Source organism: Achroia grisella, unplaced genomic scaffold (genome assembly GCF_030625045.1).
Source record: "Achroia grisella isolate CSIRO2021 unplaced genomic scaffold, CSIRO_AGI_Agris_v1 utg509, whole genome shotgun sequence".
Classification (NCBI taxonomy): Eukaryota; Metazoa; Arthropoda; class Insecta; order Lepidoptera; family Pyralidae; genus Achroia; species Achroia grisella.
The window spans coordinates 2,704,237-2,723,946 of NW_026712902.1; the positions used below are offsets into that span (position 1 = coordinate 2,704,237).

General features: G+C 31.7%; 1 protein-coding gene across 1 annotated transcript in view; it reads right to left on the reverse strand.

Moving 5' to 3' along the window:
* Positions 1–19,116, reverse strand: part of LOC131846297 (uncharacterized) — a 125,986-nt gene extending 106,870 nt beyond the window's left edge. Inside the window, exon 1 of the mRNA XM_059195562.1 lies at positions 18,916–19,116. Within this exon, the coding sequence (XP_059051545.1) occupies positions 18,916–18,985 (70 nt within the window). The 5' untranslated portion in view covers positions 18,986–19,116. The remainder of the gene's footprint in view (positions 1–18,915) is intronic.
* Between the last annotated feature and the right edge of the window lie 594 nt (positions 19,117–19,710).

Below are 19,710 nucleotides of genomic sequence, written 5' to 3' on the forward strand. Positions count from 1 at the left end.
GTTATTGCTGATAGAGCTACATTTTAAAGATATCGCTGGTTTTGTCAAGTCACGCGATATGACAAAGTTGAATTACATTTGAAGGAAAATTAATTGTTTCTCTATAAATACGTCTGAGTGGTTTTAAAGTTTTTTAATGATATATTTTTGTTAGAACAACGAACAGTTATATGTTTATAAGCAATGCTAAAGTTCGTAAAAGGTTATCTAAAGATAGTAATATATATACTAATATTATAAATTGTCGGTATGATCTTCTCTATAAATACGTCATAATTGAGATATAGGTATAAAAATTTAAAGTATATAAATATATAATATATTGATATATTTTGAATATATAGAACAACGAACAGTTATATGTCCGAAAGCCGTAAAACAAATATATATATATATTTGTTTTACGGGTTTCGGAGTGTAAGGGTAAGTATGATGATTAAATGGTTAATTCATTGATTGAATTTTGATTTGATTGAATATATATACTTTAATATTATAAATTGTCTGTATGTTTAACAATATCATTATACGCATATATTGAACTAAAAATAAAGGGTTCTTAATGTAATTCGAAATACAGACAGAGTGCATAATTAGGACTGATATAGACAATTTTTTGTATAAAAACACACACAGATTAATACAAACATAAAAAGTCATAGCAATATATAATTACACTATTGACATACGTATATATATATATATATATATATATATATATAGCTTACTATAAAATTGAAGAATTCGTTAACGATAATAATGTTTTTTATAGAAAAACTTTAAATCTATATATTATATATATATATTATATATATATATATATATATATATATCTATTAAAAAGAGCAACACACAACTTGCTCATTCTTCTTGTCATCACAAGAAGAATGAGCAAACATCTGCATTCCGAATGAGTGGTAGAATCAAAATATGACTATTCAAAAGTGCTTGTAATGAGTTTATTTGAATAAAGATTATTTCTATTTCTATTTCTACTGGGTCTTTTAAGTCAAGAGTGAATAGGTATTATTTGAGCTTGCGTATAACAGCTTAGACCACATCATCACTTCACATCAGGTGAGATTGCGATCAAACGCGCTCAAATTATGATATAAAAAAAAAATTGAATGATTGATAGTATGATAAATTGATTTATTTATTGATGAATTGAAATGAAATGAAAAATGAAATTATTTTTATTTTGACAGAAATGTGGTGTGCACAGATGTTATTTTGATAGTTATATATATTGATTGATTGGTTAAAGTATCATCTGCTTAAATATATGTTATTACATCAAAGTATAAGACTATGGAATATTTGAATGCGATATTCAGTTATAAATCCCAATTATGTAGAGGGCAGACATTATAATAACAAGAACAGTCTCAATATAATAACCGATATGTAATAATAGGGTTTCTATTTTGTATTTGACATTGTGACCTCTGTATATATATATATAAAATTCTCGTGTCACAAATTTTCAAAATAGACACAAAACTCCTCCGAAACTGCTTGACCGATTTTTATGAAATAGAACGCAGTAAATAAACGGGCTTTTAATAAAATAAACAAAATATTCAAATGAGTTTCTTGCCAGTTCTTGTCAATTGGATGTATATACTGAACTGGACGGTAGGAAAAAATTATAATATAAATATTTGACGTTCATATGCGGCTAAAATGTTTAACATACATATATGTGTAAATGTATATTTATATCAATAATGGTTGTGAATAAATGTTTTCTTTCTTTTTCTTTCTTTCTTTCTACATGAATAAATGATATTTGAATTTCAAATTGAATTTAAATAAAGAAGAAAGGCTGGCTATATAACAACACGCTTTGACCAATAGGAGCTGAATGATTGTCGATTAATAATCTATGTCATAAAAATGAAGAAAGAAGTCTTGCGTAGTAGCTATTTCTCAATATAACATGTACTGTGACTATTTTGTACTTGACAGCGTAACCTTCAATATGAAAAGACAGTAATAGAATAGTTAGGCTCCTGTGATGTAATGTGAGAGTCTTTTAGGATACTACTAGCAAAATATAGATCTCTTTCAATATAAATATATCTGTACACTCACTAACAAATATAACTTAATGAAGTGATATTTGTTATTGTTATGTCTACATAAGTACTCTATTCTAGAGATATTGTAATAGTTTTTATACCTTTACTTTGTAATAACATATCTGAGTATTTTAGGGTACCACAAGATAAATATAAACACTTCTTTTCCAATACATCCAATATATTTTATAAATATATCTATATATGTATAACATAACAAATATAATTTAATGTAGTGATATTTGTTATTGTTATGTTTGTATAAGTACTCTATTCTGGAGATATTGCAAAAGTTTTTATAACATTATTTTGTAGTTACGAGTACATACCATAGTATTTTAATGTACTACAAGATAAATATAGACCCTTCTTTTCCTATATAAATATATCTGTATAACAATAACAAATACAACTTAATGTATTTTAAATTAATATACTTTATATCCAAATATTAATTTTACAAGAAAATATCTGTCCTTTTGTTCTTGCTGATCTCTGAAATTACTGTCACCGATTTTGACGGGACTTTAACTCACTATAAGTAATCTTCAAAGAAGTAAATTCGTGAATTTTATATTGTAAATACATACGTAAACATAGAAAATACCAAAACCGATACAAACAATTATACTCATAAATGGAAATGTTTTTGTACCGTGCATGGAATTCGCAACCATCGGAAGTAAAGCGGTATATTAAACCGCTAGACCACCGAGGCCATCTACATAAAGTCTACGTCGCTAATATCAATTATATATAAAAATAAAGAAACAAATGTTCGCCAAGTAGGCGCTAGTTCGGATGTTACTGACAGAGATTTATTGCGACAGAGAAAATTGTTGGCTAGAATTTATGTTTTAAAGGAACTTCCTAATGAAATTCGTGTGCAGATTACAGATTTGAAATAAATGTACGAAACGATTTAGACTACGTTTAGAGATCATAACAGTCATTTATCGTTTCAATGCCCTATTTTTTTTATAATACTAACACTAAACAATTCAGATAACGCCATCCAGTCCCAAGCTAAGCATAGCTTGTGTTATGGGTACTAACAACTGATATAAACACGTATAGAATGTGCACGATAACACCCAGACCAATACAAACAATCACACTCTTGAATACTAATGTTTGCACTGTGCGAAGATACGAACTAGTGACCATCGGAAATAAAGCTGTGCACTAAACCGTCTAATCACTTAATGACGGCCTTGGTGGTACCAAGACCGTAATTAAGTGTTTTAGAATTTATCACACTGGTCTAACGGGCCTGACCTCATGTTCTTCCTTTGCTTGGTCTTAGTCCCATTTGGGGTCGGCCCGTCTGGTCAATCTTCGCCAGTACGGTCTGTCCTGGGTCATCTGGTCAAACCATATCAATAACAGACATTCATGTAAGACGGCATCTGCGACATCTCCTGGTCTGGGTGCTCATGTCAGTACTGTTCTTGTCATTTGATATGACAGTCGCCGCATGACATGACCGTACTACCATAGGCGGCTCTCCAAAACCTTCTCCAGTATAGGTGTCTGACCTGACCTCATACTCCACTGGTGACCGCCAGAGTACCCGTTAGCGCAGGCGTTACACCATTCCATCAACAGTTAAAAAACATATGCCCAGTTGTCTCTAAAATATAAAAATCTTGTATCACAGTGTTATAGAACTCCTCCGAAAGTGATAAACCGATTTTGATGAAATTTTACACACAACATTTGAGGTTTGAGAATGGGCGTAGTCTATTTTTTATATCCTTAGATGGGTCGCAAAAGTGGTTGAATCCAGGTTCAAATGACATACTCTCGTGATAATTCAAATCTGGCGTCAGTTCGAAATGATTCCGTGATGAGAAGAACTGACAAGAAACTCAGCTCGTATTCTTTCCAATTAAATGTTGTACATGTTTACAATATATAATTTATATGGCAAACAACGTTTACTGGTTCAGCATGTGTTAGAGTAAATTTTGCGTTCAAAAATGTTATCAGAAATTATACAGAGCAAAGAAATGCTTTTTATACTATACGCATGATGAAGTGAAAGGGGTTTTGTTTGGATTCACCCAGACATCACGACCCAAAGACATATAGAGTATCCGTTTTGGCAGCCTAAAAAAATATAATAAAATTCTTGTTCTGTCATAAACATAATATTATGCGGCTACATAGTGAAATATAATTTTTTTTTTTATCGCTGAAACCAATAAATATTCGATAAGCGTTACTTTACTTTATATTGACTGTGGCTAATGGATATAGATAGATAGATTTATCTATTTTGTCAGTATGTATATAAAGATTCAGTTACAGTATACATTACAAGACATTTAGAACACTAATAATAATAATCTCAGGATAATTCATACAGCGCCATCTAGACTCAAGTTAAGCTAGCTAAAGCTTGTGTTATGGGCACTAGATAACTGATACAAAAACATTGATTTTTTCTTTCGTAAATACATTCATGTTATACATAAAACACATCCAGACGACACGAACAATCATACCTATGAATACAAATATTTGTGCCGTGCGAGGAGTCGAAACCGCGACCATCGGAAGTAAGGCGGTGTGCTCACCACTAGACATCCGAACCCGTCAGAGAGAACAATAGAGTTGAATACGATTCAATGTGACGAATGACGCATCCATAGAGCCGCGTGTCATACAAGCCAGGGTTGACGGCACTAGAGCCCATGGACGTCAAAACAGTGGTAGATGGTCCACTCCATAGGTGTACCAGAATACCAGCCAGTAAGGAGAAATGGCGAGCTATCGCACGGCGGATGACATCTGCCTCTTACACCACTACATAATGACCACGACCGTTCTGTCAAGAGCATATCCAACAAGAAGACAGTATACCAGAATGGTAGCCAGTAGGGAGAAATGACGATCAGTCACAAGGCGAATGACATCTGTCTCTAACTCCACTACATAATGATCACGACCGTTCTGTCAAGAGCATATCCAACAAGAAGACAATATACCAGAATGGTAGCCAGTAGGGAGAAATGGCGATCAGTCACAAGACGAATGACATCTGTCTCTAACTCCACTACATAATGATCACGACCGTTCTGTCAAGAGCATATCCAACAAGAAGACAGTATACCAGAATGGTAGCCAGTAGGGAGAAATGGCGATCAGTCACAAGGCGAATGACATCTGTCTCTAACTCCACTACATAATGACCACGACCGTTCTGTCAAGAGCATATCCAACAAGAAGACAGTATACCAGAATGGTAGCCAGTAGGGAGAAATGGCGATCAGTCACAAGGCGAATGACATCTAGGCTCTCACTCCACTACAACTATGACCACGACCGTTCTGTCAAGAGCATATCCAACAAGAAGACAGTATACCAGAATGGTAGCCAGTAGGGAGAAATGGCGATCAGTCACAAGGCGAATGACATCTATCTCTAACTCCACTACATAATGATCACGACCGTTCTGTCAAGAGCATATCCAACAAGAAGACAGTATACCAGAATGGTAGCCAGTAGGGAGAAATGGCGATCAGTCACAAGGCGAATGACTTGTGTCTCTAACTCCTCTACATATAGACCACGACCGTTCTGTCAAGAGTATATCCAACAAGAAGACAGTATACCAGAATGGTAGCCAGTAGGGAGAAATGGCGATCAGTCACAAGGCGAATGACATCTGTCTCTAACTCCACTACATAATGATCACGACCGTTCTGTCAAGAGCATATCCAACAAGAAGACAGTATACCAGAATGGTAGCCAGTAGGGAGAAATGGCGATCAGTCACAAGGCGAATGACATCTGTCTCTAACTCCACTACATATTGACCACGACCGTTCTGTCAAGAGCATATCCAACAAGAAGACAGTATACCAGAATGGTAGCCAGTAGGGAGAAATGGCGATCAGTCACAAGACGAATGACATCTGTCTCTAACTCCACTACATAATAATCACGACCATTCTGTCAAGAGCATATCCAATAAGAAAACATTGTATGCCACAGCAATAAAATGTCTCCATTGTTCAGTGTGGAGAATCATTCATGGGGACAACACTAATTTAGAATGTTCGTCCAATAAATTCAGTTAGGGGTTATGCTGGTTACCAACATTTGGTCCCAATCTGAGCTTGTGTGATGGGTACTAGACAACTGATACAAATACATTTTGGACATACTCTTTTGAATCATATACTCGATATAGGCGATAATTACTGTTTTCCATTAATAAGATCGCCAGTTTGTTTCCCATTTGAATTACTTAAAAAAATAAGTTCTATAAGTATTCTTAAATGTTCAAACTTAACCTCCATGCTTAAGCCACTAACGGCTTAAAGCGGCTCTCATAAAGCTAATATAAAGTTAAAAGTTAAAATTGGAAGTTTTCACTTAACTGGCGAGATTTATCGAATGTCTGATGAATCCAATTTCATGGTGTTTTTTCATGCCCTGGATCTTTTCAAAGTTAATTTACTCGGCTGTGGATTAACTCTGTTTGTTTGATGTTACTTTTAAAGTAAAATTGGATTTTTTCTATGGCCAGGAATTATTATCGGATCAGTCAATTTCATGGGTTTTAAAAAAGTTTTATATTTATGTTTTATTTTACAATAAAATTGGTTGTGTGGAAGGTAGTTTTGTAATTGCATTACATATGGTGTTTAGTGTTACTACAGAATGATAGAAAATATTTTCTTAATTTTATTCATTTTAAATAATTTCTTCCTCATTTTATGTTAGAAATAGACAAATTTTATCAACAATTTTTGATAAATTAGCATAGCCCCCGACTTCGTCCGCATATAAGTTTTTTATTCATAAAATAAACGTTAAATGTATGCATAAATGTAGCTATCACACATTTATGCATAGCATATGCACAATAGTGAAGACTGCCTCAACGCGTCAATATATATATAATAGAATAATTTTCATATAGAATAATATTATACTTACGAAACAATTTCTTTCTAAAAAGCTTATTATAAATTGAAGAATTTATAAATGATTTGAACTTAAAATTCATAGCGCTGACAATGTCATCTGATTGTACAAAGATTGAGTGCGTAGCGGATTCTATGTTGCTTGTCGCATGTCTAATCCTTGTTAATGTACATATATTTAAAACAATATGTAAAAGAGCAACACACAAGTTTCTTGCCCATTCTTCTTATGACGAGACTGCATTCCGAATGAGTATATATGTATATATAATAAAAAAAATGTGCCTATTCAAAACTGCCTATATGAAGTTTATTTGAATAAAGATTATTTCTATTACTATTTCTACAAAAAATTAACTAGTTTCCCCGTAACCAAGAAACTTTACCGCTGAAACGTACAGAATAATCTGTGCCGTCGAAGAGATGTTGACTTCGCAGTTCGTAGTAAAGTTAGTGTGAACGAATATATTTAATGTTCCAGACGTTTGTAGGTACACTACAGATATCGGAGAAATAGAGAAATAAGGCGGATCTTTAAGAAAAACATCGTACATCATCATTACATAGTATAAAATATGCTTAAATCTTTGAAACTACGCAACGGATTTTAAATCGGGTTTTTTTAATAGATAGACTGATTGAGAAGCGTAGCCGGGGTAAGTAACAGTCATAAATATTTTGAAGTTATGAAAATTATTATAGCATCTCCGATTTATATATATATATATAAATTTCATATGTATACTCGTAGGTCTTAGAATAGGTCGTTATATATTTATCCCTAAGTGAAAACAACCAACAACTTATTCATATTTTTTTACACATGAATGTGATTGGAATTTACTCAAAATTGTTATACACTCTTATTACAAGAATGGACATAGTGTTATCTTTTATCAAAAACTATTTAAGAATTGAAATAAAGGGTAAAAGTTTGCAGATAAAATCGCGAACAACAACTAGTTGTTGTAGAAACAAAATAAATCCTTTACTTATACCATTTATAATTCAACAACGCAAACACAAAATTCTTTGTCCCATACTTTTTACATACAGCGGCATTTATCTAAATGACATCTCAAGATCCAATTGACTGATTTCGATCAATATTTTCATTGTTTGGCTACGAGTTTCTTCAAGCATTGGAAAAATAAGAAAAATAAACGAATCATATTTAATCATTAATAAATCAAGATCAAATTAAATGAGCAACAAGCAAGTTTCTTGCTCTTTCGTTCTTGTATAAGAGGCTGCATTCATAATGTAAAGTAAAAAAAAATGACTATTCAAAAGTGCTTACGATTATTTTATTACAGACTTTTTTTTTAGTCGTAGTGATTAGATCAGTCCCTACAAGCAGCTACTAAAGTATTACTGATGGGTCAGCAATTACTGTGCTCGACCATATTTTAGGGAGCCCAATGACCCGGCCCACCACGCCGCCACATTTTAGTGAGCATGACTACTCAAGACACTCGACCGCGTGATAGCTACTTACCATGGTAGTTATAGTATACACACTCTATATTATAGTATTAAAGGACCACTACATTTAAATTTTATTATATAACAATAATAAAAAAACAATAAATTTTATTTGTAAAACGTTTGGGTACAAATGTACCATACATACAAAACGTGGCCCTTACAAAATATGCTTATATCAAGCTTACATCAATGCTTATATCAATCTTAAAGTTAATTAGGTATTAATGATATCAGATTGAGTGCGTAGCGGTTTCTATATTGATTGTCACATGCCTAATCCCTGTTAATATATATTTACTTGGAATAATATATTTACTTTTGCTCTATTAGATAAAGTAGTTATAGTTGATAACTACTTTATCTAATAGAGCAAAACCCAAGTTTCCTGCTCTCTGTCTGAGTCAGTGCTCCGAATAAATGGTAGAACTAAAAAAAATACTATTCAAAAGTACTTATATTAAGTTTATTTGAATAATTATTATTTCTATTTATATTTTAAGGACCACTATATTTATATTTTATTAGAAGATGTAACAAGATTTCTTCTTCTCGTCTCGTCATAATAAGTTTGGGAACCACTGCTCAATCCAAACCCCGCATTACTCAATAGATATTACCTATATCTACATACATTGCGAATATAACATTAAATACATTCAAGCTTCCTCAATTATGTAAACCACGTTGGCAAATGTTATTACATCGAATTATTTACACAAGACCATTTCCTAGTGTTAGTGTCAAACAATAGAAAGCAAATAGTGTGGCGACACACGGGCCGAAATACGAATTAGAACGCAACGGTTTCGAAGATTCTAATTATTGCAGGTAGGTCAAGATTAATGATTGTATTACCTTTATATATATTATTTAGAATAAAGCAGTATCATCGTAACTGTTTGGGAAACTACTCTGCTACCAAAATGTTAGGGAATTTACTCTCTGTATATATATACGGAAAAATAAGGAAGCGTCAGTCATTTACCTTTATGGTACTGCGGATTTCTTGGGCTTCAGGGTCTCGAAGGTATCTTCGCTAGCTTTCCAGTCTCACAGTAGGTTTCACAGTTCTAATTTATTTTAATTCACAACACAATGCGCGCGCGCGTCAAGGCCGCTGTACGGTCCGTTTGTAACTAGTTAGGGAGGGGAAGGGAACGCGCGGGAACAGGAAACTAACGGACTCTAATATAATATAATATCTGTGCCTACGATGATACAGGGTAGATTTTAACAGTAACTTATCATTATTTTTTTATTATTTATATCATAAACACAACACGGTAACAGCAGTCTTATTATTTAGAAATTAAAAGATTATTATCTATATAACTATCGTTAAATTGTACGAATATAATAATAAAATATGTTGAGAAACTCTTTTGATAATATACTGTTTTAAATTTAACGCGGTCATTATTTACACGTATAATTAGTAAAAATCACGGAATTTTACCACGTTTTATACTTATTTGATGAGTTCCCAATATTTCGGCAGTGTTTCAACCACTAATTCTTTTGATAATATATTCAAAGTTTATTTTTTGTATTCTTTAATCAAAATATATAAAACAAATTCTATATAATATGTCACTTCACAGTCTACCATTATCATTAAAATATTTATCCCTTTATAAATACTTTTATTACATACTTAGATATACTACCGAACGAATTTTACAGTAATATATATTATGCATCAGAATAACACATAGGGTATAATTTAGGTAGATATTATGTAATTATGGGTTGTATTTTTTATGCAGACGAAGTTATGTGGGTCGGCTAGTCAATAATGATTGGAGGCGTTCCCGTTTGTGTTCCACTCCCGTATGTTTTCACGAACAATAGCAGTTAGTTGAAATTGTGTCCTCCTATACGACTACGTATTTTAGCGAGATTATTGTCATATATGAGTGATAGTAGAGTAGTAGAGTGTGAAGATTGTACACTGCACAGCATCCAGAGATTTCTAATATTATATTGCCACCTTTTCTTTACTCAAAGCTTCGATCTCACAGGTTGTCTGTAGGAGATTGCTTTAAGCGATAAGCATTTTGTTTAGCACTTTTATATAGTTTTTTCCTTTGTAAATATTTTTCTGTGTACAGTGTAACAATAATAATAACAATAGATATATTTTTATTTATATAAAGCCTGGGTGATCTAGTAGTTTAGTATACCACTATTATTCCGATGGTCGTGGGTTCGATTCCTCGCACGGTACAAATATTTGTATTTATGACTATGATTTTTTTTCACTATCCAGATGGGTGTTTCTTATGTATTTACATTCTATGAATGTATGTATGTATTTATATCAGTTGTCTTTTAAAGATAATATAGCTTGGGACTAGATGGCGCGTGTGAATAGTCCTGAAATATTATTATTATTATTTACATATACATTTATGTATATGAGTTCTATTCCTCGAACGATACAAACACATGTATTCATTATGATCATTCATGTATGATTGTTTGTTTTGGTCTGCGCGTTTTCTATGTATATTACGTATGTATTTATAAAAATTATTTATGTTAGTTGTCATAGTTCACACAGCGCCATCTAGTCCCAAGCTAAGCAGAACCTATGTTATGGGTACTAACCCATTACATAAGTTCTGCTTAGCTTAGGACTAGATGGCGCTGTGAGAATTATAATATACCTAATTATGATTATTTATACTACATACAGAAATAACAATGTTCACTTAATTTTACTCAACATTTCGTGTAGCTATGTGACTACATTTATCATACATATTCAATACATTCCACATGAAAACATAAATAATTGATCGACGAAAATATATTTCTACAAACATACCGTTTTCTTGTCCTCATTTTATATTCAAAGAGCTGTTATTACCATTGAAAAGTACTCATGTTTGTATAACAAAAGAAGCGTATTCGATGTATCTACTCATTTTATAACTATGACAAGTAACTTTGTTGCTTTCACACAAAACAGGATATATCTTGTTGATATGACAAAGCAGAGCTGTCTCGCTTGTAAATAACGCAATATAAAGTGACGGAGTGGTTCCACGTTGCAACTGATGTTCAGTAGATCTCCTTTGTGTTGGATTATAGTGGACTTGCAACTCTTAAGACATACATTGTTCGTGCCAACATACTAGCACTATCAGAATTCCATATATGTATTTGACGGCTTGTTGGTTTAACGGTTTATCATGGCTTGCTTTCCAATGGTGACGGGTTCGATTACGTAAGTACAAACATTTGTGTTCGGGCAAAGGCGATTGTTAGTAATGTGGACTAATGATTTCATTGCTTGAAACATACAATTCGGTTGCGCGGTTCCCCCTAGAAATCATCGTGATAAACTCTTCGTGAATTTGCCACAATGATCTAACGGACTTGACCTCATTTTCACAATATCATTTACTAGAGCCCCGCTAGTGGAAAACATTTGTGCGGGAGCTCCATTGCATTATCATACATTAAAAAAAACATTTGTATTCATGAGTAGAATTACTTGGGTCCATCGATGATGATGATGATGAAAAAAAACATTTGTATTCATGAGTAGAATTACTTGGGTCCATCCAGATTACTAATATTATAAATGAAAGTAACACTGTCTATGTGTCTGTTTCGCTTTCACGCCAAAACTACTGAACCGATTTAAATGAAATTTGATACATATATAGTCTAGACTCTGAGAAAGGACATAGCCTCCTTTTTAATGCTGTTTTAAGGGTTTGACAGGAGATGAAAGTTTGTATGGAAATTCGTCAATTTTGAAGTGATATAAATATTCATACTCATGAATACAATATTTAGTACAATATTATAGTAAGTATTTCACTTAGCTATTTAATAAACAATATTAATACATGTTAAGAGCGAATTAATACCGCAGAGCTGGCAGCTACCTCGGACAAAGAATTAGTCTAGCTATTCAAAGAGGGATCGCTGCCAGTATCTTCGGAACTTTGCCTAAAGCGACCCCTTTTAATAATATATTTTAGTTATTGTATTATATTTTTTATACTTTTTAATTTTAGGTTGTAGTTGTATAATTAAGTTATGTAAATGACATAATTAGTTAATAACTCAAGTAATTAATTTAATTAGTAGCAAGTATTTAAGTACGTATATAATATTGTTATGTACGCATATTACTATTGACATATATACCTAAGTTAGATAAATATAAATAGTATGCCTTTTCCCATTACTGCTCTTCAACCGCTATCTGTTTTTACCCAATGATTAGCTGGTAGAGAATGCCTATGGCATTAAGCTCGCCAATTGTACATTATTTTAGGTAGTACAATAAAGGATAAATAAATAAATTGTGTTATCGAACTCGCGACTATTGGAGGTAAGGCGGTGTTCGTTAAACCATCGAGGCCGTCAACCAAAAGTCATTAATCATTACTATAATCACATCTATAATTTCCTATCCATGTTCACAACTCAGAATTCTAAACAACACGTGAAAGTATTATAAATCATTTGTCCAAACGTTGGCATCATTAGATTTACGTACAAAATTGTGGCTGCGCCCAGGAGCGGTGATGGGCCCATTTATCAAGTTGAGGACAAAAAGTATTTCCCCCTGAAAAATGACTGTTTCTGATTGCCGTCTCATTTTTCATAATACACAAAAATAAACACCTTCATTTCCATGGAATGAGGAAAAATCAAATGTATATATACATACACACTTATGTATAGGAATAGACTAGATAAAAATTATATATAGAAATAGTGGCGGCGTGGTGGCCCGGGTTGCTGGGATCCCTAAAATATGGTCGAGCGTAATGATGGCTGGCTCATACGTCATACTCGTAAACGAGTGCTGCTAGTAGGGAGTGGTCTGCTCATATCACTACGACTGATTTAATCTTTTTTGTGTATTTACATTTGATCCTAATAAATTAGTGCTATTTGATAGTTTGTATTCATTCACACGTTTCGACTTATAAAATGCGAACTTACAAGGATTATTTGAAAGAGCAACACACAAGTTTCTTGCTCGTTCATCTTGTGATGAGAGAGCTTTCCGAATGAGCGGTAGTTAAAAAAAAATGTTATGACTATTCAAAAATGCTTAAATGAAGTTTATTTGAATAAAGTATTTTCTATTCTATTCTAAAACGACAAAAGGTGCAAATATTGATTTCAACTATACACGGTTTGGTCGCCGAACTGTCAACCAGATAAAACCACAAGAGATAAAAACAGGTCGCCGTCTGGCCGATCTGTCAACACTAGGCTTCCAAGCTATATCCGAACTCTATTCAATGCCTGATGATGCCTCGTTCAGAGGCGTAACACGTGTTGCAATATGGGTGTAGACTCGGTAACGGTCGGAGTTTAATTACTATTATAGAATATCGTAACGGTGGTCAGGTTTCCGCACAGAATGTTTGTGGTCACACACGTGCTTATGGTAGCGGAATTAAACAACGAATTTAAACAAAATTATATAAATCTATTAAGTAGACAAATGTTATTGGTGTATTGAACACAATTGTATGTTCCTTTCAAATTCCAAGTTCCTTTCCCATTTGTTACATCGAGCTTGCATTGTATTGTTATACAGTGCAAGCGAATATAACATATAAATATTCGTTATTAAGTAACTTGTTAAACTGAGGTTTATTACATTGGAGATAGGTTGGTTTAAGATTTGTTAATATTGAGGTTGCATTGTAGTTTTATTTACCTCAATCAAAACATTACATACTTATTGTGTTTTTTCTTGATATTAGTCAGTGGACTGTTGTAAAGGTCTTAGTATAGTAAACGTATACAACTTTTATTTGAAAAGAATACGAGTAGTCAGTACTTCTCATCTCTAAATCATTCCGAACTGACGGTAGATTTGACATATCATAAGAGTCTGTTATAGACCTAACTATCTACCTAGAGAAGAACACATAAGTCTCTTATAAATTTAATTGTTCTTATTAAAAAATTTAAAATGTCTTTATTAATGTAATAACGATATTTATTTTTTATTTTTTATAACAGGACATTGTGTATTCCTGTATACACAACGACGCCTGTTATAAGACAAAGTGTTGCTACGTTACAGAATTAAAAAATAAAATGTTGGGGTTTCCAACACTCATCTTGTTATAGCAAACATCTTCTGAATTTAAAACTAATTTTTTTGTTTGTTTAAACACTAGAACACATAGCGATATAATTCACATGCTATGGGATTAAAGGTTTATTGATTGAAATTAAACTTTAGTTGTTGGAATTAAGGTATTTTATTTAAACCTTTATGTAACGTTCCCACGTTATAAAGTTTTTGGGTTGATAAAATTTATTAATTAGAGGTATGTAAGCATTTTTTAGAGTTGAAAATTCTTTATAAAGAGGTTGTTCGCAAAAAAATTCGCAATGTAAAATTATATTTTACATTGATTATTATGAGAAATTTAACTGGATTACGGAGAATTTGTTAAATCAACGGAATTGTTCTATTTAAATTCGTTATAATAACTTTTTTCGTTACATTAACGGTTTTATTATTGTACATATTAAAAACATCTTCACAACTGTAATTCTAGAAGAGGTAGTCAGAGATATGTCTATTGCTAACGTTCCATAAAATGTGATATTTGACATGTCACATAATATAATTTAGACAATTTTAATTTATAGCAATATATTTAAGACTAGCTGACTCGTGCAACTTCGTCTGCATCACAGTTACTTGACATTTATTGATATATTTCGACCAATTTACATAATATATTTTTAAATTATAGGCTATATGTTATTCTGATATATAAGCTATATTACTGTGAAGTTTCATCAAAAATGTTAAGCAGTTTTTGCGTGAAAGAGTAACAAACATCCATCTATACTCACAAACATTCACGTTTTTAATATTAGTAGGATAATTCGTCCTTACTTATTTTCTTCTCACAGTATTGCACTGGTATATGCGGGAGGTCACTCCATTCGAATTTAAAAATGAATTTTTATTTTTATAAACTTGTACAAGTTCATTTGAAAATAATAAGAGTTTCTTGTCAGTTCTTCTCAACTCGGAAGCACTCCAAACTGCCAGTGAATTTGACATATCATAAGAGTCTGTAATAGACCTACATAAATAAAGATATTTTGATTTGATTTAATTGATACATATTACTACCATTATTAACGATACACAATATATGTAATTTTCAATACGTACAAAACGAATTAACATATAAATATAAAAAATGAAATTAAAGAAATGGAATTTCAATTTATTCATGGAAATATAAATTAGCTTCGTATTAATTTCTGTAAAATGTACAGCCTTCGTTAAATACAAAAGCATTTATATACGACGCCATTAATAAATTTAATGGAATACGCTTCGAACTGCATGCATCAGGAAGTTGCATAATATTTTAATTGTACCCATTAAGAATAATAAACTTTATGGCAATACGAATACAACTCATAATTATAATTGCATTTCTGTCATTAATTTTTATTTTAAATTGTAAGGTGCATGTGAATTTGTAAAAATATACTCTTTTTAAAAATAAACATTGCGATTGCATTAAAAATCTGTTTGTATAAAATATGCAAAACGTTTATAGAATTAATATGTATTGTCAATCTAAACACTATAGTATAATTCCAGCTAATTCCTGTCTTAAATAATGAATGCATTTTTGTCATTAATTATTATATATTTTACAGTTTTACGTCGATGTACTATAAATTCATATTAATGTATTCTTTTTTTAAATAAGCCATTACGATTACTTTATAAAAGTGTATTTGTATAAAATGTTAAAAATAAGTATGTTTAACATTTTATTATAAGTATTATAGAACTATCGTTGGTTAAATTTCCGGTTAATTCCTCTGTTATGGAAACCATCAATAACGAAACAATTTAATCTGTTTATCAGCTTACTTCTTTAAATCTATTAATGAATTTTAATACGATTTTCCCTATAGTTTCTGAAATGCTTTCCCAATATTTATATGATGGCCTCGACGATATAGCGGATTAGCGTAGTTGACTTCAAAGGATCATAGGTTCGATTACTCGTACAGTCCAAAAATTTGTATTCATGAGTATGATTGTTTGTATCGGTCTAGGTGTTTTCAATGTATATTTTATGTAGTTACAAACAAACATATTCAAATATTTATATAAGTTGTCTAGTAGTATTAACATAAGCTCTAGGATTAGATGACGCTGTGTGGATTATTCAGGGTTATTATTATTATTATGTATATCCATGAAAAAATTACCTCATATATATAAATCCGCAAAACTGAGGTTAATCATTCATAATAAATGAACTACAAAATTTATTTGAATAGATTCTCGCATTTTTATGTTTTTACAGTGTCTGACATTTATTCTAGTATTTGTGATAAAAAATTTATCCTCATGTTAAAAAATTTCCCTAAATAACGCCTAATTCTCCCAATTTCCAAATATTCAGTCACCCGTATCCAATAACGAGGCCGGGTCACTGAGACTATTCTAGAACACCTAAAAATAGATTTATAAGTGTAGCATCTCTTGCAGTATATTTTTTGGATTTGATTTGGAATTGTGTACAATGTAACTACATAGTATAAAAATCTTTAATATTTACAAGTCGTCATTAAATTATTTGCTTAAATATATAATGTCTATCAATCTTAATGTCAAATAGCTAATGACTAACGTAGTTGTAGTAGAGTAAGTAGACCTGAGAATCCAAAAGCGTTGACTTTCCCATCCTTACAATATTTTCTTTACTAAATTTCATAACAGAATTGAATAGAAAATTCTTTATTCGAATAAATTTAAGCTCTTTCGAATAATCACATTTATTTTTTAAATGTACAGCTCATTCGGAACGCTGTCTCATCACAAGAAGAACAAGAAAGAAACTTGCGTATTTTACTTTAAAATAATTGTAATAATTTTAATGTATAATTCGATATATGAGAATACACACTACCAATTAGCACTAATTCATTACAGTCAAATATGAAATACACAATCATGGATCAATAATTTTGTATCAAACCTACCCTTGATTTCAATTCTTTATAATCCATCAGTATTTGCCTTATTGAATTTGTAAATTAGTATTACACACTTGTTCTCAAATCTATCTACTCCATAGGTCCACGATCTATGTGATTATGATAGGTCAGTAAAGGATATTTTTCTGTGTAACTACAATAGCAATAGCAAACAAGCTGACGGCCCACCCTACTGGTAAATAACCGTCACCAATATACATGAACTGAACTACAGATATCACGTTATCATGTGATATCTGATAACTCATACATTACTATTTCGGAGTACTAAGATATCATGTCTATTTTAATTTAATATCAGTGCCTAATATCACCCTTCAACCGAAACAAGGCTTCCAAAGGAATATTTTGTTTTACTGAGATATACGAGATTGAGGCACCCACGCAGACAGCTTTATAAAGTCTAGGTAATAAATTTCTTACATTACAATCACAAAAAAAATTAAATATGAAATAATGTTTATTGCAATGTCATCATTACATTGTATAAAATAAAGTCGCTGTCACTGTCTGTCTCTATGTATGCTTAAATCTTTAAAACTACGCAACGGATTTTGAAGCGATTTTTTTAGAGTGATTCTAGAGGAAGTTTTATATATAATACATGTACACCCTGGAGAAGCCGAGGCGCGGAGCCAGTTATATAAAAATGAAATTACTTTTGTTAGTCTTGCTAAAATTCGTAAACGGCTGGACCGATTTGGCTAAAGTTGATTTTGAAATATTTGTAGAGCTCAAAGGAAGGTTTAGGTAAAATATGAAGAAATTGCATACAAACTGCTCGTATCTGTCAAATAGGGTTCGTTCAGAAATTTATTGCGTAACTAAACTTCAAAAAACCTTTGACATATTATTTAAATCTGACGCGGTATGGAGTTCGCGGGGTCGACTAGTAAAACATAGGTATAAAAATATGTATATAAGCATATTAATTATTTATATCTTATATCTGAATTATCATCAACACAAGAATTGTAATGTTCTCCTAAACTATACATATGTCTGTGGTAAGAAATTATTAATGGATCATCATCACCAATTTCAATTGCCTGCTCAATACAATCAGAACTTTTAGCTTGTATTACTCAAATGAGACATTTTAATGAGCTAGATTTATATATGTCCACCTTATGTCTTAGTATTCAATATTTTATAAGAATACACATTTATTTTTCATAAGTAAGCACTTCACAGGAAAATCAACGATATATTTCATACAGAATTTACCAGTATATTAAATAAACATTTATCCGTGAAAAGTAAAGAAAACATAACTAATTTCTTCTCCATCCGTCAAACTGCCAATATAGAAAGGTAGCCACGCAGAAAGTAAATTATTTATTAATAGTACTGACCCATTTTTGCCGGATTCCCAACCGCTGAACAGAAGAAAAGAAACAACAGCGAACAAGTCTTGAACTCCATTTTTTCACACACTCAAAACGCCACTAGGATTATGTTGAGCAAGTATTTCATTTAGCAGTATCACATTTTTTCGATCACAATTTATTGTACGGGACTGCTACGCGGCGGACGCTAATACACGTGTAGCGCGCTCTACGGCTCCCAGACGACTGGCGTAGCATCTCCACGTAGCCGGCTACGGAGCGAAGCTAGTCGTATTATTGATTCTTTTAAATGTTATTTTTGGTGATTTTATATGTAACATTAGTGATTTGGTGATTGCTAAATTTTTATTTATTAAAATATCAATTATAAATATTGTTTAGTTTTTTTTATATATTTAAAAGACATATTAAAAATAAATTATGTATATATTTGTCATTTATAAAAAAATATTTTAATACTTAACTTCGAAGAAAACTGGAGTAATATTTTTTATTTTTTATTTTTAGTTTATATTAGACAACCTTTTACCCGCGACTTGATCTGTTTTTTTTTTCTTGAGATAAAAGTTAGCCCATGTTCGTCCTCGTCATACAGTCTATCTTAGCATTAAAATTTATTACGAAACGCAAAGATTTGTTTAGCCTAACAAACAGACGCACCTTCAAATTTCCAATAATCATATGGATTTTTGGTTTTTAACTCAGAAATGATACAAAATTAATAACGTATACACGTACATACTGACGGCGTCGGTAGTTTAGCGATTTAGCTGACTAGTCGTGAGTATTATTTGTATCGGG